General features: G+C 49.8%; 1 protein-coding gene and 1 long non-coding RNA gene across 11 annotated transcripts; one reads left to right on the top strand and one right to left on the bottom strand.

Annotated features, from left to right (window-relative positions):
* Positions 1-1691: 1691 nt before the first annotated feature.
* On the top strand, positions 1692-10728 carry LOC134729397 (uncharacterized). Of its 2 annotated transcripts, XR_010110464.1 has the most exons (4): positions 1692-2434; positions 3692-3798; positions 7292-7497; positions 7760-10728. It is a non-coding gene; the product is annotated as an uncharacterized LOC134729397 (long non-coding RNA). The 2 variants fall into 2 exon arrangements; XR_010110463.1 differs by lacking the exon at positions 1692-2434 and having other exon boundaries at positions 3337-3798.
* LOC117978222 (nuclear pore complex-interacting protein family member A3-like) lies at positions 4742-25298 on the bottom strand. 9 transcript variants are annotated; one of them, XM_055100687.2, is made up of 10 exons: positions 23260-23376; positions 21439-21715; positions 19266-19397; positions 14762-14890; positions 11031-11130; positions 10723-10867; positions 7662-7769; positions 6590-6650; positions 6445-6480; positions 4742-5085 (listed from the first exon to the last, which is right to left on the bottom strand). In XM_055100687.2, the coding sequence occupies exons 3-10, from the start codon at positions 19326-19328 to the stop codon at positions 4777-4779; spliced, it is 951 nt and encodes a 316-aa protein (XP_054956662.2). In that variant the 5' UTR covers positions 19329-19397; positions 21439-21715; positions 23260-23376; the 3' UTR covers positions 4742-4776. The 9 variants fall into 9 exon arrangements, with proteins under 9 accessions (XP_054956662.2, XP_054956663.2, XP_054956660.2 ...); XM_055100688.2 differs by lacking the exon at positions 23260-23376 and adding an exon at positions 21969-22656; XM_055100685.2 differs by lacking the exons at positions 19266-19397; positions 21439-21715 and adding an exon at positions 24349-25298 and having other exon boundaries at positions 23260-23370.
* Positions 25299-26604: the final 1306 nt, after the last annotated feature.

Raw genomic sequence — 26604 nt, 5'->3', positions numbered from 1 at the left:
CATCTTGGCAGGATAAAAGCCTCCTTATCCAGTCTTGCCTTTCCCAGAGAAAATAAAGGGGGTGGGGGAGGGACAAAGAAAATTAAGACCCTCCCCCTCCAAAAAGAGAAACAACAAAAAGCATGCAAGGATTAACATGCTATCTGCAAAGTCACCACCCTGCCCACAGTGTGGCCTTTCACTTCACTGAGTAATATATTGTTTGTAATACAACATTGTAATCAGCTTCTTCATACCAGAACAAAATTTTGCTTTACTATCGTCATATATCCAGAAGACCCATTAAACTGTGTTGTCAAAAGAGCAGCCTTTCTTTAGAGATAAATTTTACAGCTACCCCTAGAGTAGTTCTGTTGGCCAAAGCCTCTTAGTTTGCTAGTGAAAGAAACGAAACCAAGCCAGCTTAAGCAGAAAAGGAGAATTTGTTCTGAGGATACAAATATATAGTAAGGTACCAAAAAAGAATTTATCATTGGCCAATTTGGATAAGGTGCCCTCCTGTAACCCTCCTGTAATCTAATCAACACTGGTAGAGAGATGAGGTGACAGTACACCAAATGGCTTTTGATGAATCTTTGCTGTGAACTGGAAGGGATTAAGTTATGCTCAACTGATGGTTTGCAAATGGCTGAATGGTAGGGAGGATCCACACGAACAATTTCTAAATAACAAAACCAATAGCACGTATCTCATTTGTCCTTTTTCCTTTCCAAAGAGTCAACAATTATTCTATGCATCAATTATCTTTATAAAAACTACATTCATTAACACAAATGCAAGATCTCAACTATATATCTTTAGTTATATACATGTATACACATACATGTGTATGTATATGTACATTATCCTCAAAGACAACTAATTTAGAGCGTTCCACATCCCAGTATCTCAGAGAAATACAAAGCAGTTTCTTAGACTTGGCATCATTGAGATTTTGGGCCAACCAGATACTTCTCTGTTGGCTGGGGAGGAGGCTGTTCTGTGCACTGTGGGATGTTCAGCAGCATCCCTGGCCTCTACCCAGTAGATGACAGTAGCACTCCCCTCCTCCCCACAGTAACATTCAAAAATATCTCCAGATGTTGCCAAATGTCCCTGGGGTACAAAACTCTTCCAATTAAGAACCACTGGTATAAACAAGTCAGCTGGGACTGGTGGCACACACTGCGGTCCCAGCTATATGGGAGGGTGAGGCAGGAGAATTGCTTGAGCCCAGGAGTTTGAGAGCAGCCTAGCCAGAATCTCTGCCTAGCCTAGGCAGATCTCTACAGAAAAATACAAAAATCAGCCATAGTGTTGGTGTGCACCTGTAGTCCCGGCTACTCAGGAGGCTGAGACGTGAGGATCAATTGAGCCCAGGAGGTCGAGACTGCAGTGAGCTATGATCTCCCCACTGCATCCCGCAACAGGGACCCTATCTCAAATAATTAATTAATTAATGGAAGAAAGAAAGAAATCCTAGCTTTGTAATTTACTCTATTACTTTGGGCAATTGCCCTATGTTTCCAGAACTTCAATTTTCTTATGTACAAAATGGGAATAACTATTTGAGCTATTTTAGAGCTATCGTAAGGATCAGAGCACATAATCACAAACCACAAAATATGTCACAGTGTACAGGACAGGGCAGGTTCTCTGTAAATGATAGTATTTGCCCATTTACTTTTCTGTAAATATGAAATATACTAGGATACTTCACGTGGTTACAATCAGGTGGAAACTGACCTATGAGGGAGATAGACAGATAGGCACGGTCTTTTTTGTTTGTTTGTTTTTTGAGACGGAGTCTCGCTATTTCGCCCAGGACGGACTGCAGTGGCACGATCTCGGCTCACTGCAAACTCTGCCTCCAAGATGCAAATGATTCTCGTGCCTCAGCCTCCCAAGTAGCTGGAATTACAGGTGTGCACTACCACGCCCAGCTGTTTTTTGTAGAGATGGGGTTAGTAGAGATTTGTTTAATAGAGACGGGGTTTCACCGTGGTCTCTAGTAAACCCTGTCTCTACTAAAAATACAAAAATTACCCAGGCGTGGTGGCACATGCCTGTAGTCCCAGCTACTCAAGAGGCTGAGGCAGGAGAATCACTTGAACCTGGGAGGTGGAGGTTGCAGTGACCCAAAATCATGCACTCTAGCCTGGGGTCTCGCTTTTGCCCAGGTTAGAGTGCAGTGGCACAATCATAGTGGCTCACTGCAGCCTCAAACTCCTGGGCTGAAGGGAATCCTCCCACCTCAGCCTCCCAAGTAGCTAGGACTATAGGCATGTGCCATCATGGCGAGTTAATTTTTTGTGTGTTTTTATTGTCTCGAGACAGAGTCTTGCTCTGTTGCTCAGGCTGGACTGCAATGGCGTGATCTTGGCTCACCGCAACCTCCACCTCCTGGGTTCAAGCAATTCTCCTACCTCAGCCTCCCGAGTAGCTGGGATTACAGGTGCATGCCACCATGCCTGGCTAATCTTGTATTTTTAGTAGAGACAGGGTTTTGCCATGTTGGTCAGGCTGCTCTCGAACTCCTGACCTCGTGATCCACCTGCCTCGGCCTCTCAAAGTGTTGGGATTACAGGCATGAGCCACTGAGCCTGGCCTGGTGAGCTAATTTTTAAATTTGTTATAGAGACAAGAGTCTCTCTTATGTTGCCCAGGCTGGTCTCGACCCCCTGGCCTCAAGTGATCCTCCCACCTCAGCCTCCCAAAGTGCTGGGATTACAGATGGGTGTCACCGCACCTGGCCTCTGAGGAAGATTTCATTATAAACCTGCCCTGAAGGGAGGGAATCCAATTTTATGAGAGGGTGTAGCCTGGTGAGGCCTGGATGACCTCCGGAGGCAGGGGCTTGTGCCTGGGCTGAGGCCTAAGGGACAATGGGCAGACATGAAGTTGCCCCAGGCAGAGGGTACAGTGTGGGCAAAGTCAGGAAGTGGCAGGGCTTGGATCACTCCAGGAAGAGAGAGGAGTCATGTGTCACAGGAGCTCGAGACCCAGAGAGTGAGGCAGGCAGGCAGGCAGGGACCAAGCTTGGGCACAGCCAGGAAGGCAAGACAGGGCATGGTGGGGCCAATGGAATCATTACCCAAGACGGGGATTTTCAGGGAAACAGCTTAGATAAGGCCAGGGGTACAGTAGCTCCCACCTGTAATCCCAGCATTTGGGGAGGCTGAGGTAGGAGGACTGCTTGAGCCTGGGAGTTTGAGACCAGCCTAGGCAACGTAGTGAGACCCCATATCCACAAAAGATTTAAAAAAAGGAGTTTGTGTTCCTGTAGTAGCAGACTTGGGAAGTTGAGGTGGCAGTATCACTTGAGCCCGGGAGTTCAAGGCTCAAGTGAGCTGATTGAGCGATTGCACTCCAGCCTGAGCAACAGAGAGATACGCTGTCTCAAAGGAAATACAAATTTAAAACCCAGCCGGGCATGCTGGCGTGTGCCTGTAGTCTCAGCTACTTGGGACACTGAAGTGGGAGGATCACTTGAGCCCAGGAGTTCAAGGCTGCCATGAGCTATAATTGTGCCTCTGCAGTCCAGCCTGGGTGACAGAGAAAGACCCTGTCTCTTAAAAAAAAAAAAAAAAAATCTTAGATAAGAGGATGCTGTGCCTCCCTGGGGGTCTTCAGTCACCCATGGTCCTGGCAAGAGAGGAGGGCCAGGAGAGAGCTTCACCCACCTGCTGTCCTGCCCATGTGACATCCGCAGGTGCTGCCATGGCCACGACTGTTGTTACACTCGAGCTGAGGAGGCCGGCTGCAGCCCCAAGACAGAGCGCTACTCCTGGCAGTGCATCAATCAGAGCGTCCTGTGCGGTGAGTCCCCAGCAGCACCATGCCACCCACCCCGAGTATCCCCTGGGCATCCTGGCATAGCCAGATGACTTCCGTGCCCCTGTTGGAATAACCACTGCTTCCAAGTCTCTATAGACCACCCCTTGGGTATATCTCATGTAAGTGATATTTATTTTATTTATTTTTTGAGTCAGAGTCTCGCTCTGTCACCCAGGCTAGAGTGTGCTGATGTGATCTCGGCTCACTACAACCTCTGCCTCCTGGGTTCAAGCGATTCTCATGCCTCAGCCTCCCAAGTGGCTGGGACTACAGGCATGCACCATCACGCCCAGCTAATTTTTGTATTTTTTTCAGTAGAGGTGGGGTTTCACCAAGTTGGCTGGGCTGGTCTCAAACTCCCCACCTCAAGTGCTCTGCCCGCCTTGGCCTCCCAAAGTGCTGGGATTACAGGCATGAGCCGTGGTGTCTGGCCCTAATGTGAGTGATCTTTAACACTGAGCAGTTGAAAAAGAAAACCCTGAAGAAACCTAATTATTTGATGTCTGGGCGACAAGGAAGAAGACAGAAATGGCATCAGATAATAAACAGTGTAAATGTTTATCAGAAAGGGGCTGGTGGTCGGGACAAGTAGGAGGATCGCTTGAGTCCAGGAGTGCATTTCCACAAAAAAGTTAAAGGATTTTTTAACATTGGCCAGGCGTGGTGGCACACATCTGTGATCCCAGCTACTTGGGAGGCTGGGGCAGGAGGATTGCTTGAAGCCCAGGAGGTTGAGGCTGCAGTGAGCTGTGATCGAGCCACTGCACTCCAGCCTGGGTGACACAGCAAAATCCAGTCTCAAAAAAAACCAAATAATAATATTTTACATAACCAACCACTTCTAAAGATTAAAAAAAAAACCCTATGATTAAAAACCTCAGGTCCCTCAGGCAATCATACCAGATATTGAAACAAAGCAATAACATAAGGACTGCAGTATTCATTTTATTTTTATATTATTTATTTATTCTTTGTTAGTTTCTTGAGATTATCATCCGCTGAGGGTGGAAGAGGAGTGATCAGACACTCGGGAGGTGTCTTGAGATTATCATCCACTGAGGGTGGAGCTGAGGGTGGAGCTGAGGGTGGAAGGGGATGGAGTGGACACTCGGGAGGTGTCTTGAGGCTCAGGGAGTTATGAGTTATACAACGTGGTTGAGTTGGAGGAGGTGGCTGGCGGCCCATCCTGTTTTTTAAAGTTTCAGCTGTGAGGTAGGGCCGGTAGGGCAATCCTGAAGAATGACGATGCTGCGCTGCCGCCATTCTGACCTGTAGGGCCAAAGGAGGGAATGTTTTCACACATATTCATTTGATGGACAAAATTACCACCACCAACACAGTCTGCACCTTCTGTTGCTGGTGATAGATTTTTGCACCTTTCCATCCTCCAGGTTTCAAAATAGCAGTATCAGTGTCATAATATCACCCTTCCACTGAGTACTGCCGACAGCTTGGGGGTAAAGAAAAGTCACTGGGACACACTGTTGTCTCCACATGCCACTGTGTCTGTCTCCAAATGTAGGCAGGCTGGGGTCCTGCCCCAGGGAAGACAGAGTCATAACAGAGTAATACAGAAGCATGTTTGAGACACAGGAGTGTCTATGTCTATCCTCATTCCTCCCTCACAGCCATCACCAGAGCATGTTTCTTGCACCAGGTCAACAGACAGTAAGAGACAGTAAGAGAGGCATGAAAAGCCCATTGTCCACACATGTTGCAGCTTCTTTTTGGAGAATGTTTTCCAGGCCTTTTATGTTCTGTCTCTGAGTCTCAGAACTCTGCAAGGTCAGTGCGACCACCCTGCTCCAAATCCAAGAAAACAGAGGTTTCCAGAGGAAGGACAAATTGTGCCCAGGGTCACACAGCTTGCAAGAGGCAGAGTGGAAGTTGATTCCAGCTCTGCCTGCAGGACCCTCTCATTTCCCCTCTGTTTCCCTTCTTGACAAAGAATCTTCTTCACTCTGGAGGTGCCACCCATGAGAACAAAGAGCTCTGGAGAGATGTGGATTCCTGAAGAGCTGCAGGGGAACTGGGAGAGGGTTTTCTGACAGAACAATCTTACCTCAAGAAGTCAGTTAGGCATGGCTGTAATATTTCTTTTCACTCCCAGGTAATACCAAATTGTAAGTGCACTAGGACATAAAGGATACTTTTGTCCATGGAAAAATGAGGTGGGAATTCTAAACAAAGCAAGTTTTAAAACTGTGTTTCACTTCAAGTGTACAAGTCCCATCACGTGTAATCATAGGACTCGGCAGCTTTTGAAGGTACGGAGGCCACACAAGAACCAGCTTAGCTGAGCATCATTTAAGGCCTTCATTTGGAATTGTCCCTGTGGGTAATAAGTTACATTCACTCTTCACTAATTTACAGTCAGGGCCCATTTGCTATTACAAATACGGAACCTCTGACACTTAGAATATTAGATCGGGGCCCCACTGGGTGGGGATGAAGGTGTTTTTGCACAACACGGTTACCAACAGGGATGGGACTGTGATGCTTGTAGGCAGCCTTTCTCTCTGCCATCTCCCTCTGCAGGGCTTGAGCACAGAGCCGTAGGGAGAAAAATGTATCCATGTCCTGACCTGGCAGACTATGTCCAAAAGCAAGGAAAACAAGCAAACTTACCCAGTTGCAAAGAGGCTTTCTTGCAGAAGGGGGGATCTGAAAAAGCCAACACATGAGAAATTGAATGTTGAGAGAGTCTAAGGGCCGTGGCATCATCTGCATCAGCACTGAACTATCCTGCAGCTGCGGGGAGGAAGCTCCTTACTTTGCATTTGTGGTAGTCCTCTGCCCGCCGCCGCAACGCTTGCGCACGTTGAAACATTTCCCTATGGATTACAATCACTTTCATCAGATAAAGCACCACTTTCAGGATGATTTTAAATAATCTGCCATGTTTCTGTTATCCTCACAACTGTACCCTTACACAATCTATCTCTACCTAGAAAACGTATTTCAGATGGCTATAAGAGTACAGTCTGGGCCGGTCACGGTGGCTGACGCCTGTAATCCCAGCACTCTGGGAGGGCGAGGCGGATGGATCATGAGGTCAGGAGATTGAGACCATCCTGGCTAATACGGTGAAACCCCTTCTCTACTAAAAATACAAAAAATTAGCCGGGCGTGGTGGCAGGCACCTGTAATCCCAGCTACTCGGGAGGCTGAGGCAGGGGAATCACTTGAACCTGGGAGGCAGAGGTTGCAGTGAGCCAAGATCACGTCATTGCACTCCAGACTGGGTGACACAGCGAGACTCCATCTCAGAAAAACAAAAACAAAAACCAAAAAACCGTACAGTCTGATCCAAACTGTTGCTATATTGATTCCTCCTCTTGCTTACTGCCTGCTGACTTCTGAGATGATAGTTTCCTTCCCCATTCTCAGTATATCCCTAATTCATCCTTCATTGAGCATCTTTTATCATAAAGCTGTATTCTCTTTGTATTAATATCCTTACCGTGTTTCACAGGGCAGAAACAGCTGGGCTTATAAACAGGCATAGTCCTTTTGAAGGATGTGGTTGATCCTACAACAACACACTTTCCTAAGGATGACAACAACTCACCCCACCCCTAGAATGGCTGGTATGAACCGAGTTTCCACACAGTCTAGCTGGCAATGGGGTCAGGAGACGTTTTGCTGCTTCACATCTTTTGGTCACTGGTAAATATTAAGGTACTTTGTTTTCTGTTTTGTGAACTCTCTCTCTGTCTCACGATATGTCTTCTGACCATTTGTTTCTATTTATGCATTTACTGGGTCTAAACATTGTACAAAGGTTAAAAACAACACTTCAATGGGCGTTTCCCAAGAGGGTGGGGTTCAGTTTCTGAACTCACTTGTAGGTGTGTATTTCTTTCATATCCAATTTCCCATTTTCCTCTGCCTCTGATAGCTGCCTCTCCTTTTCTGCATGCTCACGTTCTTTGATGCTTAGTTTCCTCAGACTAGAAGGGAGAGAAATGCACACACATGATCCACCAGCCTGTGTGGGATTCCCTCTGCCCTTCTGGCATCTGAAGGCTGTGATTCAAAGATCCCCCCCTGCAACCTTCCCATAAATGAACCAACTGATTCTCACAACTGAAGGAAGAATGGACACCTCCCATTGAGGGACAAAAAAAAAATCACACTCTGGCCTGCTGGCAAGTCACCTGTCATTTCCAGCTCATCTTCATAGTTCCATAGTTAATCCTATTCTTTAGTAAATATAAAGACTATTAAAAGCTTCTATGAGGTGCACTATGTGTGTCTCTGGGGTCAGTCTTGTGCTTGACACAGCAAAATCTCATTTTAGTTCAGTGTGAAAAACCAGACCTCACCAATTCATCACAACTAACTCCATCAGAAGCAGAGGATTGCTCCTCCTCTGACTCCTCCTGTGTGAGACCTGATTCTCAGTCAGAGGCTGATGCCGGAACTGAGACCATCAGCCATAGAGAGATCCTTCCACAATATGGTGTCATTAACCCCGCAGTTCACTACTGCACTTTGCCATGATTCAGGACTGGAACTCTTGTCATCGACTTTAAAGATCCTGAAAAGGCAATCTGAATGCTGGGCGCATCTATTGAATTAGAAATGATTGGAATGGCTCCTAAGTCAGGGTGTTATGTCCTGAAAATAGGTGACAACGGCAAACCATCCACCCTGGTGTTGACTAACTTTAACAAGGTTCAGTTCACAGAGATTGAGGGCCGAAAAAGGAAACGGCCTAAAAAGGGTAAGTTTGCTGTGTTGCCCTCACACCACTTGATTCATGGTCCTGATCCTAAGGATCTCACCTGATACTTGGTTTTATAGGAAGGATGTGTAAAATTCCCAGAACGCTACGAATCAGGGACGAAAACACTTCAAAGAGAAAGTTAATGAACTTGTTTCTGACCACAGGGCATCCTTCAGCACATGCTGTCTGGAGTGGCCTCCAACAAGGAGTGTGTGGTGAGGTGCTGAGAATGCAATGGGAGCAGGGTCCTGTCCCCACGCTAAAGAAGCTCACAGTTTAATGCAAATGAGAAGCCAGTGAGGACATCACTACTCCTGCTGTGCACTTGGGAACTAGAAACACAAAACCTGACTCTGGAGGGAAGCTAAGGAAGCATTCTACTCTTGAGTTGACATAAGTGCACCTGAAGCTTCTGATCTCCGATGAGAACAATGGGGGACACCAAACAGAATATAAAACCCATGATTGAATACATCAAATTGCTAACATGGCAGTAAACAGACATGAGGTGAAGACGGAGAAGAAGGAAACCCAGGACGAAAGTCAGCCTCGCATTTGGAACCCATTTCCCTGAGTTTTATTGCTGAATTCCAGAAGGAACTACTGAGATGTAAAGAAGCAGAACAGCTTTTGCACACGTGCGTGGGGTTAAACGGAAAACAAGTGGATTGAGGGTCTGCCAATGAAAGTGACCCATACTGAAGTCCACTGGCTCTGGTTGAGACCCAGAAGGGTCATGCATCAGAATAGAGGTGGACAGGAAATACCCTGGCCTTTGTAGGGACTGAGCCTGCACTGACGACCTCAATTGCAGCCTGTATGGAGGACCCCTGACCATCCCCCAGAAGTAGACTCCCATCTCTTCTGCAGCAAGATAACATGCTACTAGGCCTCAATTCATTGCTAAATATTTTTTAACAAGTATCTCACATTTAACAAAAAAAGATCAGTCATATGGCAGCAAAATGCAATGTAATATGACCAAAACATGAAAGACTGTGAAAATGAATCTGGAGGTGACCCAAGCATTGAATTCAACAATCCAGGCTGGGTGTGGTGGCTCACACTGGGAGGCTGAGGTAGGCAGATCACCTGAGGTCAGGAGTTCAAGACTAGCCTGGCCAACATGGTGAACCCCTGTCTCTACTAAAAATACGAAAATTGGGCTGGGCACGGTGGCTCACGCCTGTAATCCCAGCACATTGGGAGGTCGAGGTGTGCGGATCATGACGTCAGGAGTTCTAGACCAGCTTGGCCAATATGGTGAAACCCCGCCTCTACTAAAAATACAAAAATTATCCGAGCATGGTGGCATATGCCTGTAGTCCCAGCTACTCAAGAGGCTGAGGGATAAGCATCGTTTGAACCTGGGAGGCGGAGGTTACAGTGACCCAAGATCATGCCACTGCACTCTAGCCTGGGTGACAGAGTGAGACTCTGTCTCAAAAAAAAAAAAAAAAAAAAAAAAATTGGCCGAATGTGGTGGCACACACCTGTAATCCAAGCTAGTTGGGAAGCTGAGGCAGAGTTGCTTCAAACTGGGAGGCAGAGGTTGCAGTGAGCCAAGATTGCACCATAGCACTCCAGCCTGGGCGACAGAGCGAGACTCTATCTCAAAATTAAAAAAAAAAAAAAAAGGCTGGGTGTGGTGGCTCACGCCTCTAATCCCAGCACTTTGGCAGGCTGGGGCGGGTGGATTACCTGAGGTCAGAACTTCGAGACCAGCCTGGACAACATGGTGAAACCCCATCTCTAGTAAAAATACAGAAATTAGCTGGGCGTGGTGGTGGGCACCTGTAATCTCAGCTACTTGGGAGGCTGAGGCAGGAGAATTGCTTGAACCCAAAAGGCAGTGAGCTGAGATTGTGCCATTGCACTACAGCCTGGGCAACAAGAGCAAAGCTCCATCTCAGGAAAAAAAAAAGAGAGAGAGAGAAAGGAAAACCAATGCCAGTACTAGCAACTCCTCTTCCCCCCAAAAAATTACAAACAAGAATGTAGGAAGGGAAAGGAATTATACATCTTAAACTAATGAAGCAGAAAGGACAAACTCAATTTTGAACCCACTGAATTTGCCACAAATATTGTAGAAAATATTCTCAAGGACTTTACAGTTGTCTACTTTGATTGGCACATGGTTCATACAACAGTATTTGTGTCAAGGCACATCTTACTGTTCTTTGGCGGTCTTCCTCTTTCCATTGATTTTGTCATGACGGTTGACTTTTGTTGTCACCTTCATCTTATGGATTTTAGCTCGAACTTTGGTTTCCACCTGTCTCCATAAAGTAAAGATGGCTTCCAGGACAATTTTAATTCCTGGAAAGGAAGAAACTCTTTTCTTTGTGTGCATACAAATGGACCTCAGCCCTTGGTGAGAGTGAGGAGAGGAGAAGGTGAGAAACCTGAGGGCAAGAAGCTGTTCTTTCCCTTTCCAGGGCAAACTCATTTCCACACTATGGGGACTCCAACAGAGCCATACCTTCCTGTCTACGGTGGTTGGACCTCCTGGCTCTCTGCTGTACATCCGTGGATCCATCATGTCCATTTTGAGACGGGAAGACAGTCTTCAGGAAAGACACCTAGGAAATAATAATATAAGAATGACGGCTGGGCACGGTGGCTCATGCGTATAATCCCAGTACTTTGGGAGGCCGAGGCAGGTGGATCACGGGGTCAGGAGTTCAAGACCAGCCTGGTCAAGATGGTGAAACCCCGTCTCTACTAAAAATACAAAAATTAGCCGGGCATGGCAGCGGGCGCCTGTAATCCGAGCTACTCGGGAGGCTGAGGCAGAGAACCGTTTGAAGCTGGAGGCGGAGGTTGCAGTGAGCCGAGATCACACCACTGCACTCCAGCCTGAGCGACAGAATGAGACTCTGTCACACACACACACACAAACACACACACACACACACACACACACAAGAATGACATGAGGCTGGCACGGTGGCTCACTCCTGTAATCCCAGCACTTTGGGAGGCCGAGGCAGGCGGATCACCTGAGGTCGGGAGTTTGAGACCAGCCTCACCAACATGGAGAAACGCTGTCTCTGCTAAAAATACAAAATTAGCCAGGCATGGTGGTGCATGCCTGTAATCCCAGCTAGTCGGGAGGCTGAGGCAGGAGAATCACTTGAACCCAGCAGGAAAAGGTTGTGGTGAGCTGAGATTGTGTCACTGCACTCCAACCTGGGCAACAAAATTGAAACTCTGTCTCAAAAAAAAAAAAAAAAAAAAAAAGCCAGGTGCGGTAGCTCACGCCTGTAATCCCAGCACTTTGGGAGGCCGAGGCGGGTGAATCACAAGGTCAAGAGATGGAGACCATCCTGGGCAACATGGTGAAACCCCGTCTCTACTAAAAATACAAAAATTAGCTGAGCATGGTGATGCACGCCTGTAGTCCCAGCTACTCGGGAGGCTGAGGCAGGAGAACTGCTTGAACCCAGGAGGCAGAGGTTGCAGTGAGCCAAGATCCCACCACTGCACTCCAGCCTGGTGACAGAGTGAGACTCCGTCTCAAAAAAAAAAAAAAAAAAAAAAAAATGACATGAATATACTTCACACAACGGAACTGCACACTTCAACACGGTTAGATGGTAATTATCATCTTATAAGTATTTTACTACAGGTTAACATGTTTCACAACTTGAAAAGGAAGTAATTACCTTCAGCTCTCTGAGTTCTAGAATTTGTAACATTTCACCCCCTGCTCCTTCCTGATCTGCACTGGAGCATCTTCCTTCTGTCCCTGCTCTACTCAGAGTTCACTTTCCCTTCCCTCACATCAGCTTCGTTGAGGCTGGTTTGAACTTAACGCAAAACATTCTCACTAATGACTGAATTCCCACCAAGATTTCCATATTATCACAGTATGCTTTTAATCTTCAAAGATATTAAATATTTGTTCTCATCATAGCTAAAATGCAATGCAAATCCCATCTCAGATGTGGGTCAGATATCTATGAATCTCCTGAGGTAGTCATTGAAATGACTTTTTTCTTGAGACGGAGTGTCACTCAACCATCCTGAAGTGCAGTGGCGCTACCTTGGCTCACGGCAACCTCCACCTCCCAGATTCAAGCGATTCTTGTGCCTCGGCCTCCCAAGTAGCTGGGATTACAGGTGCCCGCTACCATGCCTGGCTAATTTTTGTCTTTTTAGTAGAGATGGGGTTTCACCATGTTGGCCCATCTGGTCTTGAACTCCTGACCTCAAGTGATCCACCTGCCTCAGCCTCCCAAAGTGCTGGGATTACAGGCATGAGCCACCACACCTGGCCTGAAATAATATCTTTCAAATTCTTTGTAGAATTTGTTTTTTCCTGATTTCTGCACATAGGATAAAAAAAAATCATGTACTAGGATTTCAAGAGAAGCAATGGGTAATCTAAAAAGATGAAAAGAGCAACCATGTCTATCCCACAGCTACTGCTAGATTTCATAGGAAAGGTAGCTGGTCCAGTTTGGAGCTAGGAGAAATGTCAAACACATGAAGAAATGACAAGCAAAGAAATGCCATCACGCATGAATGCTTCATGGCACCCATGATGTCCCTGCTTGGGAGGTAATGGTATAGATGACTAGATGACAAGGACAAAGATGAGAGGTGCGAAGTTGTCCAAGTCCAACAGCTCAACTGAACTTTCCTAAATGGAATTGTTAAAAAGTGGTAAATTTAAAAACTTCCCCTGGCTCACGTGGTGGCTCACGCTTGTAATCCCAGCACTTTGGGAGGCTGAGGCGGGTGAATCATTTGAGGTCATGTTTTGAGACTAGCCTGGCCAACATGGTAAAACCCCAACTCTACTAAAAATACAAAAATTAGCTGGGCATGGTGGTGGGCACCTGTAATCCCAGCTACTTGAGAGGCTGAGGCAGGGGAATCACTTGAAGCCAGGAGGTGGAGGTTGCAGTGAGCCGAGGTCACACCATTATACTCCAGCCTGGGCAACAGAGGGAGACTCGTCTTGGGGGTGAGGAAAGAAAAAAAAAAAAAAAAAAAAGCTTCCTCCAATTTATACCGAAAATTCTCTGTTCAGGACTAAGTGGCATAGAGAATGTTAAATGTGCCTAGATATCTTCATAACTCATATATTTTCTGTTTTCTACATATCTTGAAAGGCAGTGCCAAATGATGTGTAATTATCTAGGTGGTAAAACTGAAACATACTTCCTCTTCCCTTGAATATAAAAAAGCATTGTGGTATTAGTACTTTTATCTTGGATCATTGTTCAGAAGGAGGTTCAGCCCCCAGACGACCACATTTTTACTGTCATGAATGGCAAGACAAACTGTAGAGCTCAACTTACCCAAAGGAAAAAAGGCTCAAAAGACAAATTATGGCTCAACTTAGCAGCCAAATTCTTACCAAGTACAGACTTTTGACATACTGATCTCTCTCCAGTTGCAAGTGGGAACATGCACTTTGAATGATGTCATTCAAAATTACCCTGCCCAGACACACTTTTCATTGATTCTCTTGGAGGGCAGTTCTAAGAGATTCTCTGGGGCTTTCTCTGCATCATGAGACGCAGTGCAGTTCTGCCCTTCACCTTCCGGCAGTTTGTCACCTCGTCCCTATGACCTCAGAGGAACTTTGTCTCAGGCCAATTGTTTGTTTCTTGGGCTCTTTCATTTCCCCTAAAAATCATTTGCTGCCCCTCCAAATGGCCTACATCTCCATCTATCTCCCTCTCCCCTCAGAAGAGGGTGCTCTTTAAGCATCAACCATCCAGCCCTTCTAGCAGTCCCATTTTTCAGCTGGTTCCCATGTTTATGCCTGTTCTATGTTTTTCTTTTCCTGTTAAGCTGTCTGTTGTCAGCTCATTTCTGCAGTGAATCTTCAGAGAGGAGATTGGAAGCTTTCCTTCCACCCATACGATAGAACTACAAAGCAGAAGAGTTTAGAAAGACTTTCCTATTTAAGTGACAAAACCTCATACTCCATCTGTGACAAATAGCACAAAGGTTAAAAAAACTTATTTTTGACCAAAAGCTCTGTTGACATTCTATTAAACAAACACTGACCTATTTAATTTTCATCATGTAAATGGCAGGTATTTTCATAATTCTTATGCTAATAAATCATTTCCCTGATTTTTGGGGTAAAACCACATATTCATAATGAAGTCCAGAAACGTGAATTGTTTCATATAATTTATTCTTATTTGTGATTACAAGTATACCTCTACAGAAAGTTAGTATACTCACAGAAAGGTAACTTGTGCAGAGGGAGATGGCAAATTTATAACTTCTCAGAAACACAGTAATGATACGTAACCAAGGACTTCCACCAAAGTCAGTCCCACGATGACGATGGTCAGCCAGAGTATTGATAACCTGGAATAATAATAGTTGAAATAATGAAAAGGTCAATGACACTGACAATATTTCACTCAGAAAGAATCATCCTTAGAAACCGTCAACCTCCTCCAGAAGGTAACCACATCCCTCAGATATCACCGTGGGATTCCACTGCTACAAAAGAGAACAGAAGTTAGAAGTCACATGTTTTTCAGATGGCTGGTAGTGTTTTTAGGCATTGCAAATGTGGGGTGTTGTCTTTCTTGGTATAAAGCAGGGATATCCAATCTTTTGACTTCCCTGCCTATATTAAAAGAAGCAAAGTTGTCTTGAGCCACACATAACATACACTAACACTAACAATAGCTGATGATCTAAAAAAAAAATTTTTTTTTTTTTTTTTTTTTTGAGACAGAGTTCCGCTCCACTCAGTCACCCAGGCTGGAGTGCAGTGGTGCAATCTCGGCTCACTGCAACCTCCAGCTCCCGGGCTCAAGCCATTCTCCTCCCTCAGCCTCCCGAGCAGCTGAGATTACAGGTCTCTGCCACCATGCCCGACTAATTTTTGTATTTTTAGTAGAGATGAGGTTTCACCATGTTGGCCAGTCTGGCCTTGAACTCCCAACAGGCGATCTGCCTGCCTCGGCCTCCCAAAGTGCTGGGATTACAGGTGTGAGCCACCGTGCCCGGCCATTTTTTTTTTGTTTTTGTTTTTGTTTGTTGTTTGTTTTTGAGATGGGGTCTCACTCTGTCACCCAGGCTGGAGTGCAGTGGTGTGCTCTCGGCTCACTGCAACCTCTGCCTCTCAGGTTCAAGTGATTCTCCTGCCTCAGCCTCCTGAGTAGCTGGGAGTACAGGTGCCTGACAGTGCACTCAGCAAATTTTTGTATTTTTTGTGGAGATGGGGTTTTGCCATGTTGGCCAGGGTGGTCTTGAACTCCTGACCTCAGGTAATCTGCCCACCTCAGCCTCCCAAAGTGCTGGGATTACAGGCATGAGCCACTGTACCTGGCCAAAATCTCCTAATGTTTTAAGAAAGTTTACAAATTTGTGTTGAACTGCATTCAAAACTGTCCTGGGCCACATGCAGCCCGTCACTCATGGCTAAGACAAGCTAAGTAGAAAGTAATTATCTTATCTTTTCTTTCCTTTTGTTTGGAGACAAAGTTTTGCTCTGTCACCCAGGCTAGATTGCAGTGGCATGATCTCAGCTCACTGCAACCTCCGCCTCCCGGGTTCAAGCGATTCTCCTGCCTCAGCTACTGAGTAACTGGGATTGCAGGCGCCTGCCACCACGCTCGGCTAATTTTTGTATTTTTAGTAGAAACAGGGTTTCACCATCTTGGCCAGGCTGGTCTCCAACTCCTGACCTCATGATCCACCTGCCTCGGCCTCCCAAAGTGCTGGGAATACAGGTGTGAGCCACTGCACCTGGCCAGTAGTTATCTTTTCTTTAGTTATTTACTTGTTTTTTAAATTGATGTATAACATTGGATGCATTTATTATATATCACATGGTAAAAGAATCCCTCTAAAGAATACTTCTCTCTTGGATTATATGAATCTTTGTCATTTAAAGCTCAGCATAAGTAAAAAAAAAAAAAAAAATACAATGAAGAGATTACTTCATTCACAAATAAGAATCCAATTTTAGTGCTTAAAAATTAACAAGGTGGGCCGGGCGTGGTGGCTCACGCCTACAATCCCAGCACTTTGGGAAGACGAGGTGGGTGGACCGCGAGATCAGGAGATTGAGACCATCCTAGCTAACACGGTGAAACCCATCTCTACTAAAAATACAAAAAATTAGCAGGGCATGGTGGCACGCACCTATAGTTCCAGCTACTTGGGAGGCTGAGGCAGAAGAATCACTTGAACCCGGGAGGCAGAGGTTGCAGTGAGCCAAGATCGCACCACTGAACTTCAGCCTGGGTGACAGAGCGAGACTCTGTCTCAAAAAAAAAAAAAAAAAAAAAAAAAAAAAAAAATTACCAAGGTGGAGATCATGAAAATGGCATGAATAGTGTGGGATTTCTCTAAGATTGTTGACATTAATTCCATTAGACTCTTATGTGAGTGAAGACGAAGACTTCCCCTGAGTAAGTTCAGACAGCTTGTGATAACATTTCTACATCGATTCCTCAGGATTTAACTATATATTCTTGAAAACATCTCAATTTTCAATGTTTCTTTCGAGATGGTGAATTAAACAGAGATAGCCCTTCAACAGGTTGAACTCAGCATATGCTGAGTCTGAAATGGAAATGATGGAGTTAGAGAACCATACAACAATGGTAATGATTTCAGAAACATGGTGTTGAGCAGAATAAAGCAGACACAAAAGAGTACCTATGGCATGGCATGCATCTGTATACGCGAAATTCCAGAATAAGCAAGCTAACCTATGATAAGAAAGAGACTGGCTGGAAAGAGTGAGAGTTCACTTTCTGGGGTGACATAAGAGTGTAGATCTTGCCTGGGCACGGTGGTTCACGCCTGTAATCCCAACACTTTGGGAGGCCGAGGCGGGCGGATCACCTGAGGTCGGGAGTTCAAAACCAGCCTGACCAACATGGAGAAACCCTATCTCTACTAAAAATACAAAATTAGCTGGGAGTGGTGGCACATGTCTGTAATCCCAGCCACTCGGGAGGCTGAGGCAGGAGAATCGCTCGAATCTGGGAAGCAGAGGTTGCGGTGAGCTGATATTGCCCCATTGCACTCCAGCTTGGGCAACAAGGAAGAAACTGTCTCAAAAAAATAAATAAATAAAATAATGTAGATCTTGAAAGGGGGTTGGTTTATGCTGGTGTATGTACTTTCCAAAGTTACTAAACTTACACTTAAGGTTATATATTTTGGCCAGGCACGGTGGTTCACGCCTGTAATCCCAGCACTGGGAGGCCGAGGCAGGCGGATCACGAGGTCGAGAGATGGAGACTATCCTGGCGAACATGGTGAAACCCAGTCTCTACTAAAAATACAAAAATTAGCCGGGCGTTGTAATCTGAGCTACTCAGGAGGCTGAGGCAGGACAATTGCTTGAACCCCGGAAGCAGAGGTTGCAGTGAGCCGAGATGTTGCCACTGCACTCCAGCCTGGGCGACAGAGTGAGACTGTCTTAAAAAAAAAAAAAAAAAAAAAAAGTCATCAAACCAGATGACACAAATCAAATGACATTTCACTTTGTTTTGGTCCATTTTGTTTGTTAGAGACAAGAGTGCAGCGGGGCCATCTCGGCTCACTGCAACGGCCAGCTCCTGGGCCCAAGCGATCCTCCCACCTCAGCCTCTCCAGTAACTGGGATAACAGGTACGCACCACCAGGACCGACTAATCCTTTTTGGAATTTTTTGTAGAGATGGGGTTTCGCTATGATGCCCTGGCTAGCCTTCAACTCCTGGACTCAAGTGATCTGCCCACCTCGGCCCCCTAAAGTGCTGGGATTACAGGCCTGAGCTGTGTCATTTCATGCCGCGTGACACAGCCCAGTAAAAAGGAAGAAACCCCGTGGGTCCAGCGTCTACTCACACTGGTAGACTGATGGCTGATAAATCCCAGCAGGAGCCAAAAGAGGAGCCAAAAGAGCAGCCACAGCACCCGTCCACTCACACAGGTGGACTGATGGCTGATAAGTGCCAGCAGGAGCCAGAAGAGGAGCCAAAAGAGCAGCCACCGCACCCGCATGTCCTGGTCCTTTCAGGCGCCCTGAGGCGGCCAGGACAGAGGTGGAGGTGGCTTAGGGCAGGGGGGAGGGAAGGGGACCGGGACCGGGCCGGATCTGAGTTGGGGAGGGGGAGGGGAGGGGGAGGGTAGGGGAAGGGGAGGGGAAGGGGGGAAGTAAGGGAAGGGAAAGGAGGAGAAGGGGGCTGTTGGGCACCTGGAGGAGGTGGAGGAGGAGGAGGAGGAGAAGAAAGGGGTCTGGGAAAGGATCCGGTTCAAATTAAGTTCCCAAGCGCTGGTGGAAGGTTTAGCTACAGGTCACGGAGAAGATCAGGGAAGCAACAGGACACATGGGGCAAGGGAGCGTGAGGCTTAGGAGCAATTAGAGGGAGACAAACGTTCTGCTATCCACCAAACCTTCGGTCTGGGCCCTCCCTTAGCAACCCTGGGGCTTTATACTCCCTCTCCACCAATCCCTGATGACCCCGGTGGTGCCTCACAATGGACATTCCAACTAGCGCCCGCATCATTCCAATGACCCCTCCCACATCTCAGTCCCCCACACTCCTCGCAAGGACAGGTCCTCTCTGGAACCTTCACAAACCTGATTTCTTGTCCTCCCCAACCAGCTCCCTGTCCCTGCTTCTGGGCGCTCCTTCCTTCCTGAGCTCCCAGGGTTCCTCAAAGTCACTTTTGGCCACAAAACATAAAAAACAAATGATGGCAGGATGGCAGGAAGAACCTCATACCCAAGCAGAGTGCCAGGTTTTACAGCCTCCGCTCAGCCATTCATATCCTAAGCAACAAAGCATCAGCAGGATACGGAAGGTCCCGATAGTAAACCATCTCCATCACATCCATGTAGCCATCCGTCCATCAACCTGTATCTCAGGAACAAATGTAGATACATTCATTTTAAGCATGCATGGTACATTTACAAAAATTAACCTGACTTATTTTGTTCCAGCAAATCTCAATATATTTGAGAGCAATCAAATCACACAGCATGTTTCTGATCATATAACTGTGCTAGAAGTCAATGATTAAAAGCTAATTCAAAATTATTATTTGCTTGGAAATTCAAAGTGCCCTTATAAGACATAAACATAAGAAAGAATCCAAAATGAAACAAGATTGCCTTTCAACTCAATGATAAGGTCATAACATGGCAATAAAATGTCTCCCTCTGGCCTGGGAATTCCTCTTTGTGGCACAAGGTTGTGTGATCTCAAATCACCCCTAACCCACCTAGACATTTTAACATCCGAAACCGAGTGATGATGTCCTTATCTATATCATCTTACTGCCTGTGTGTGTGGACTTTAAATTCTGAACCCAAATGAGGGGGAGAAAACCAAGTTGACTTTCATGATTGATCTCTCAGGGATGTCCAAGGAATCTGTGCATTTCAAGAAACAAAGTTCATCAGCTTCTCTCCTAAGGTATTTGCCCACAATACCCAGAGGGCTTGGCAGCATCATGTGTGATGGGTGGGGAGCTCCAAGCAGGTGGGCAGGACCCAGGGGCCTGGTGACCAGGACAGACCCCCACTGTCCATCACCTTTCCTGGCCCTGTCCTCAGCTAAACTTCCCACAGGCCTTCTGCCCGATCACACAGAGTGTGCCCAAACTCACTCAGGCCTCTGGCAGCTGAAAACCACTGCTTTAAATCCCTTTACCATTTACTATGACATAAGGTTATTGTTAACAGGAAATATTCTATTGATGCTACAAATGGAAAGCCAATGCCTTTACCATAAATAGAAAAACAACCCTAAGAAACAAGCAAAACAAAAACAAACCAGGGGCTGGGTGTGGTGGCTCACGCCTGTAATCCCAGCACTTTGGGAGGCCGAGGTGGGCGGATCACAAGGTCAGGAGTTCCAGACCAGCCTGGCCAATATGGTGAAACCCTGTCTCTAATAAAATACAAAAATTAGCCGGGTGTGGTGGTGGGCGCCTGTAGTCCCACCTACTTGGGAGGCTGTGGCAGGAGAATAGTTTGAACCCGGGAGGCAGAGTCTGCCGTGAGCCGAGATTGCACCATTGCACTCCAGCCTAGGCGACAGAGCGAGACTCTGTCTCAAAAACAGCAACAACTACAAACAAACAAATAACAGGGTTAACAAAACTATGGAATTCAATTCTATTTATATGCTGCAGCCATGTTCCAGCCCTAGATTTGGCTGGGCATGGTGGCTCATGCCTGTAATCCCAGAACTTTGGGAGGCTGAGGCAGGCGTATCACGAGGTTAGGAGTTCGAGACCAGCCTGACCAACATGGTGAAACCCCGTCTCTACTAAAAATACAAAAATTAGCCAGGCATGGTGGCACACGCCTGTAATCCCAGCTACTCAGGAGGCTGAGGCAGGACAATCCCTTGAACCCGGGAGGTGGAGGTTGCAGTGAGCCGAGATCGTACCATTGCACTCCAGCCTGGGTGACAGAATGGAATGAGACTCTGTCTCAAAAAAAAAAAAAAAAAAAAAAAAAAAGCCCTAGATTTCGGTTGTGTTGGTTGTAAAAGGAGAGACCCAGTAAGTGGGGGTTGAAGTCAGATTAGACCAAAAGTGAATAGCAGAGAGTACTATAATGTCCATGAAGGGTTGCTAGAGTCACCGTGATCATAGCCCAAGCAGAGACAGGGAAAGGAAGATGTGAGCAGAGTTTGGGGTCTCAAACAATGGAGGTTATTCGTGCAGCCCAGGAAAGGCTCCCCAAAGCCAGGATCAACCTCCCTTGCAGGTGGTCCCTCATGGAGGCATGGCCAGGCACCTTAGATTTGAGACCAGCTATGTTGCTGCTGACCAGCTGTGTGACCCTGGGCTGGTTTCCTTCCATACAATGGGAGTGCCAATGGCTGCATGCATGCAAAGACCGTCTGAGGATAGGAGGAAGCAATCTGCTGATCACCCGTGTACCTGAGTGTCATCACCTCCCAAGGGCATCCTTCGTTCCAGAGCTGGCACCTTGGAAGGCCCATGGTCACCGAAGGCAGTGATGATGGTAACAGCAGTAAATCATCATTTATGGCTGATGAGGGAAGGCCAGGGGTAGGGCTCCTAGGTCCTTGGATAAGAATGAGGGTCTGGGCACTCCTGGGGACAGCTGAGTGGTAGGACTCCTGGGTCCCCAGGGGGCAGGTCCATCTTCAGTGGCATTTGGCCTAGGCTGGGATGCTGAGTTATCCACTTTGTTCTGAAACAGACAGAACCAGGCAGCTCTGGCATGGGCCCAGCCCAGCCTCTGGCCCCACTAGCTTCACTGCCTTCCTGTCCCCTGAGACCTCCCAGCTCCCAGGTCCAGCCCAGTCCCTGCAGGCTTCCTTTAAGCCAATTTGACCTCACCCACACCTGCAAGTGCAGGCCTCTCCCCGCAGCCTCTGCACTATTCCTGCTTAGAGCCTCTTACGCTGACTTATTTGAACTCATGACCCCACCAGGCCTCTTACTGACACTGCCTCGGTTTCCTCATCTGCACATGGGTGCAGTAACTAACGAGCTGCAACGCCTCAGCCTTCCCAGTAGCTCTTTTTGCTAATTTGAAAGACTCAGGATGGCTTGAACCCAGAAGTTGGAGGTTGCAGTCCACCATGATCACCACTGCACTCCAGCCAGGGCGACAGAGTGAGACCCTGCTTCAAAAGAATAAAAAATTAAAGCCACTCCTTGCTGGGGTTGTCAGGGCTGGGCCTGGGCCTGTCTGACCCAAGGCAGTAACCGCAGATCCCAGAACTGCCTGGCAGCGTCCCCAGCCGGGCCCTCCCAGTTAACGAGTAGACGTAAGGCAGGGAGTGGTCTAGCCCCAGTCCCATCTGTTGGGGTGGGGGCGGGGGGCTTCAGCCGCAGTCTGAGGCCCTGGGCAGCTGGAACCTGTGCCACCTCCCTCAGCCTGAGCTCCTGCTGTCAGAGTGCTTCTGGGTCTCCCGGGAACCAGGCAGGGCCATCTGCTGGGCTGGGGAGGACACCGCCTTCCCTGGCACCCTGAACGAGAGTGCGAACCAAATGGCCTCACCTCTTACCACCTGCCCGAGAGCCAAGAGGGAGGTGGGGAAGTGGGGACCAGACAGGACTGGCCTGCCCCCCTCGGGCACTTCAGGCGTCACTCCATCCCAGAGGACTTGAGGGGACTTGGAACCCCCCAGACGGGGTAGAGAACAGCTCCCCAGACTGGAGGGAGCCCCTTTTCCTGTCCCTGGAACAGCCCTTCCTCCATCCTCCCTCTAACTGGCTCTAATTAAAGGGTGAGAAAAATGCAAATTTAAGATTTGCTGAGGACAAGCCGGCACCTCAGCATGAGGAATTCCAGCTGGTGGGGGTGGGGGTGGGCGCTCCTCACCCAAGAGCAGGGTCCTCTCCCCTAGGCAAGCCCTGGAAACCCTCGCTCAGGCTCTGCAGGGAGCACGTGCTTCTAGGGCCCAGTAAGGCCTCTGTACCGAGGCAGCACTGCTGGCCCCAAGTGGACGTGGCCCTTGACTTCCTCTGACCCACCACCCTGTAGGCAACAGTGTCCGCCTCCCCCAAGGCACAGGATATGGTCCCTGGGTAATGCCAGCCCCTGGCATAGGGCAACTAACTATGCTTGTCGGGTGCAGCCACCAGCCCAGGTGTTGGAAGGTCGAGGCAGGCAGCTTCTGGGGTCCAGGCCTCGAGCCTGTCGGTACTACGGGGATCACAGAGAACTTGCTGCTCAGGGGTACCGGCAGGACTCTGATGTGGGACCAGGCCAGGGCCTCCACTCACCCGGAAGTCAATGCCTACGGTGGAGATGAAGGTCCCCGCCAGGAAAGCACCGTCCTTGAATCGCACCAGCAGACAGGTCTTCCCCACGCCCGAGTCCCCCACCAGCATGACCTAGGACAAGCAGGAGGGTTGGGGGGAGTCTGGTCTGCCCTGAGCTGGCCTGGTCAGAAGGGGGCTGCAGGTGAGGGGTGGAGGGAGGCAGCCCAGGCCTGCAGGCTCAGCGGGGCCAGGGACCCCGATGGGCTGGACACCCAGCGTCTGCCTCTGAAAGGCTGGGGCTGCTCTGTCCTTCTGCACAGTGGCCGTCTCAGTCAGCGGGGAGTGAGGGCAGCCACCTGCATCCCGGACCCTCCCTAACGTCCATACCCCCACACGGTGGACAGCATCTGGGAGGGGAGCAGGTGGGGTGGCAGCTGGGTACCTCCTAAGAGACTTGGGGAGGCCTCTACCGGGGGCTTCTCCACATCCCAGTAGGGACATGACCCCAGCAAGGCTCAAGAGGAATTTGCCCCATTAGGATCAGATCTCGATCTGAAGAGAGACCTGGGCCAAGTCGGAGGTTGGGGGCAGGTGCAAGTGGGCAGCAGTCAGGCCTTCTCCCCGAAACCTGTGCTACCAAACCCAAAGATGGTCCTCCCAGCCCCCTGCCAAGTCCACACAGCCTCTGCCTTGGTCTGGAGTCCCAGGGTTCCCCATCCATCTGGCAAACCTCTTCCCCCCAGCAAAAAAAAAAAAAAAAAAGGCCCACAGCCGCTGGGTTGAGGGAGGGCAGCATACGGGAAATGGTGAGACCCCGGGCGGGGGCCAGGGCACTGGGGCGCGGGACGCAGGCACTGGTGGTCGCGGGACCCCTTGTGCCACCATGCCGCCTGGGGGGTGGGGGACAGGCCCTGCCAGCTGTTGGATACCCCAGACCTGGGATGGACAGCTGTGTGTGCACGATGCACCGTGCAAGCCCCACGGGGTTCCTCCCGCGTCGGCTCCGCGCCCTGGGGCCGCGGGCCCTGCACCCCCTGTCCGACCCCCAACCCTTGGCTCAGGCCGGGCGCCACCTGCTGCGCTGGCCTGGGGGGCGGGTGCCTGGCTCACCTTGAAGGCGACGTCGTGGAAGTCGACACCGCCGCCAAGCGAGGGCCGGCCGGGCTGCAAGGGCCCGTTGGGCGGCGCGTCGGGGCCGGAAAGCGCAGTCCCGGAGCGCGCCGGTCGGGCCCCGTTGGCGGTGGGCAGCGTGGAGGCAGCGGGGGTGCTGGCCCCTTTGCTCTTGGGGGTCTTCTTCCTGGACATGGCGGGCGGGCGCTCAGTGTGCTCCCGCTGCAGCCGCCGTGCCCTGGGCCGTCCCGCACCCCGCGCCCGCCGAGCCCGACCCGGACCCGAACCCTTCCCCTGGCGGCGGCGGCGGCGGCATCATCATCATCATCATCATCATCATCCCGGGCGCCCGGCTCGCGCCCCGCCCCCGCCGCTCCACGGGCGCGCAGCCACTCAGGCCCGGCCTCCCGCCGCCGCCGCCAATGCCGTGCGTGGGGCGGGGACATGCAAATACACCCCCGCTCGGCGGGGCGGGGGGGGGTCAGGAGGTCCGGGCCCCGTCCCGCCCCCGATCACGACCCCTGCCCGGGGCTGCCTTGGGACCAGGAGCCTGCTGTGAGGTGACAGGCCTGGGCCAGGAGTCACCCCGGGATCCTGAATCCCCTCTGCTGGCTGCACACCACCCCAGCTCGGTGACCCCCAAACTGGACCGCCAGACCTGGGAGGAAGGGGTGTCCTGAGATGTGGGTGCTGGGGCAGAGGGCCCGCATGGACGGGCACCGCGGGCTTCTGTCTCCTTAGCCCCAGATGCCTAGCGCTTGGCCCGGTGCCCTTCACTGCTCCATCCCCTCCAGGGTAGGCGGGTCCAGGAAGCTCCAGCCCTGGCTTGGCAAACACACCAGGCTGCTGGGGCAGGCGCCCTGGGCTCAGGTGACAGCTGGTCACCGGGAGGACACAGCGGGCGCGGCGATCTCCCCCACAGCTTCTGCCTGCTGTGCACGCCTGGGGATCTGCGGGAAGGAGGAAGTCGCTGTGGCAGCCAGCCCCCGGCCCCCTGAGGGTCCCCTCCCACGGGACTCTGCCCTCAGGGTCTGAAAGGTGAAAAGCAGAGGCCCCTGCCCAGGCTGTGTGGCTGGCCCCTTGTCCTTCCCCTCCAGGTTCGGACCTTCAGGTGGCCAGGGCCGATTCTCCAAATCCTAAGCTGGTCCCTGGCAGACCCACCTCCCCAACCTGGGCTGCACTGGAGCTCTGTCACCCCCTCTCACAGAAAAGATGGGACTGCAGTGGTCAGAGCTGGGGCACAGTGGTCCAGAGGGGTGGTGTCCTTGGCATGCGGGGGCTTCTTGGTGTTTCTTTGGGAGCTGGAGAGATGACCCGGCTGTCCCCGGAGACCTGACAGCTGTCACCAGGACCTTGGGCCCTTCAGAGACCTGAGCCCTCCCAGCTGGCAGTGCCCAGAGTCCAAACAATTGGCTGCCCCTCGGGTCAGAGGCCTGAGAAAACACAGATGGAGGGGCACTGCCCAGCAGAGTGATTCCTCGAGAGGGCCTGGCAGAGGCCGTGGAAGCCTGCCCTACAGCAAGCACTGTTGTGTGCCAGGCACACGACCTCTTCAAAGTTATCCTGCAAGGTGGGTACTGCCCTCAGTGTCCAGATGGGGAAACCGAGGCCCAGAAAGGCAAGGAGCCTGTGCAAGGTCAGCAGGCTAGGAAGGGCAGAGCTAGGATTTGTTCCTGGGAACTCCAGCTCCAGAGAACATAAACCGTCCCATGGCAGAAATCCCTGTAGACTTAATCCCCAGGAACCTGGCAGAGCTGGGGGGCAAACCCGGAAGCCCTCTCAGAACCCTTCCTTGTCTCACTCCTCTGGCCCCCCAGCTCTTCCAGACCAACCCCCAGTGTGTGTGCACTGGGCCTGGGTAGAGGCATTTAGCTTCTGCAGCTGCAGCCCTGGGGACTCCAGGTGTCCACCCGCGCTACAAGGCCTCTTTCAGGATGGCTGGCCCAGGATCTGAGCTGGGGGCCTCAGCAGCTGCTGTGCACTGGCCCCAGGGTCCTGGGCAGTGGACTCCCAGTCCAGTGGACCCCGTCCTGCCAGCTGCTGCTCAGGTACCCCCAGGGCGCGGGCAGCAGGAGGAGTTGGGTGCAAGTAGGGCATCCTGCAGGGGGAGGAGTGCGGATGGGGCCCCCAGGAAGAGAAGGAGGCAGGCACGCTGGAGAAAGTGGGAGGCCAGGCGGGGAGGGGAGCCTTGAGAGAGCAGAGGAAACGGGCTTGTGCTGGCAACCTTTAAAATTAGGAGAGTTTACATACAAATCC

This window comes from Pan paniscus, chromosome 18, assembly GCF_029289425.2.
Source record: "Pan paniscus chromosome 18, NHGRI_mPanPan1-v2.0_pri, whole genome shotgun sequence".
NCBI lineage: Eukaryota > Metazoa > Chordata > Mammalia > Primates > Hominidae > Pan > Pan paniscus.
Note: the sequence above shows the minus strand (reverse complement) of the source record. Positions and strands in the feature narration are given on the sequence as shown.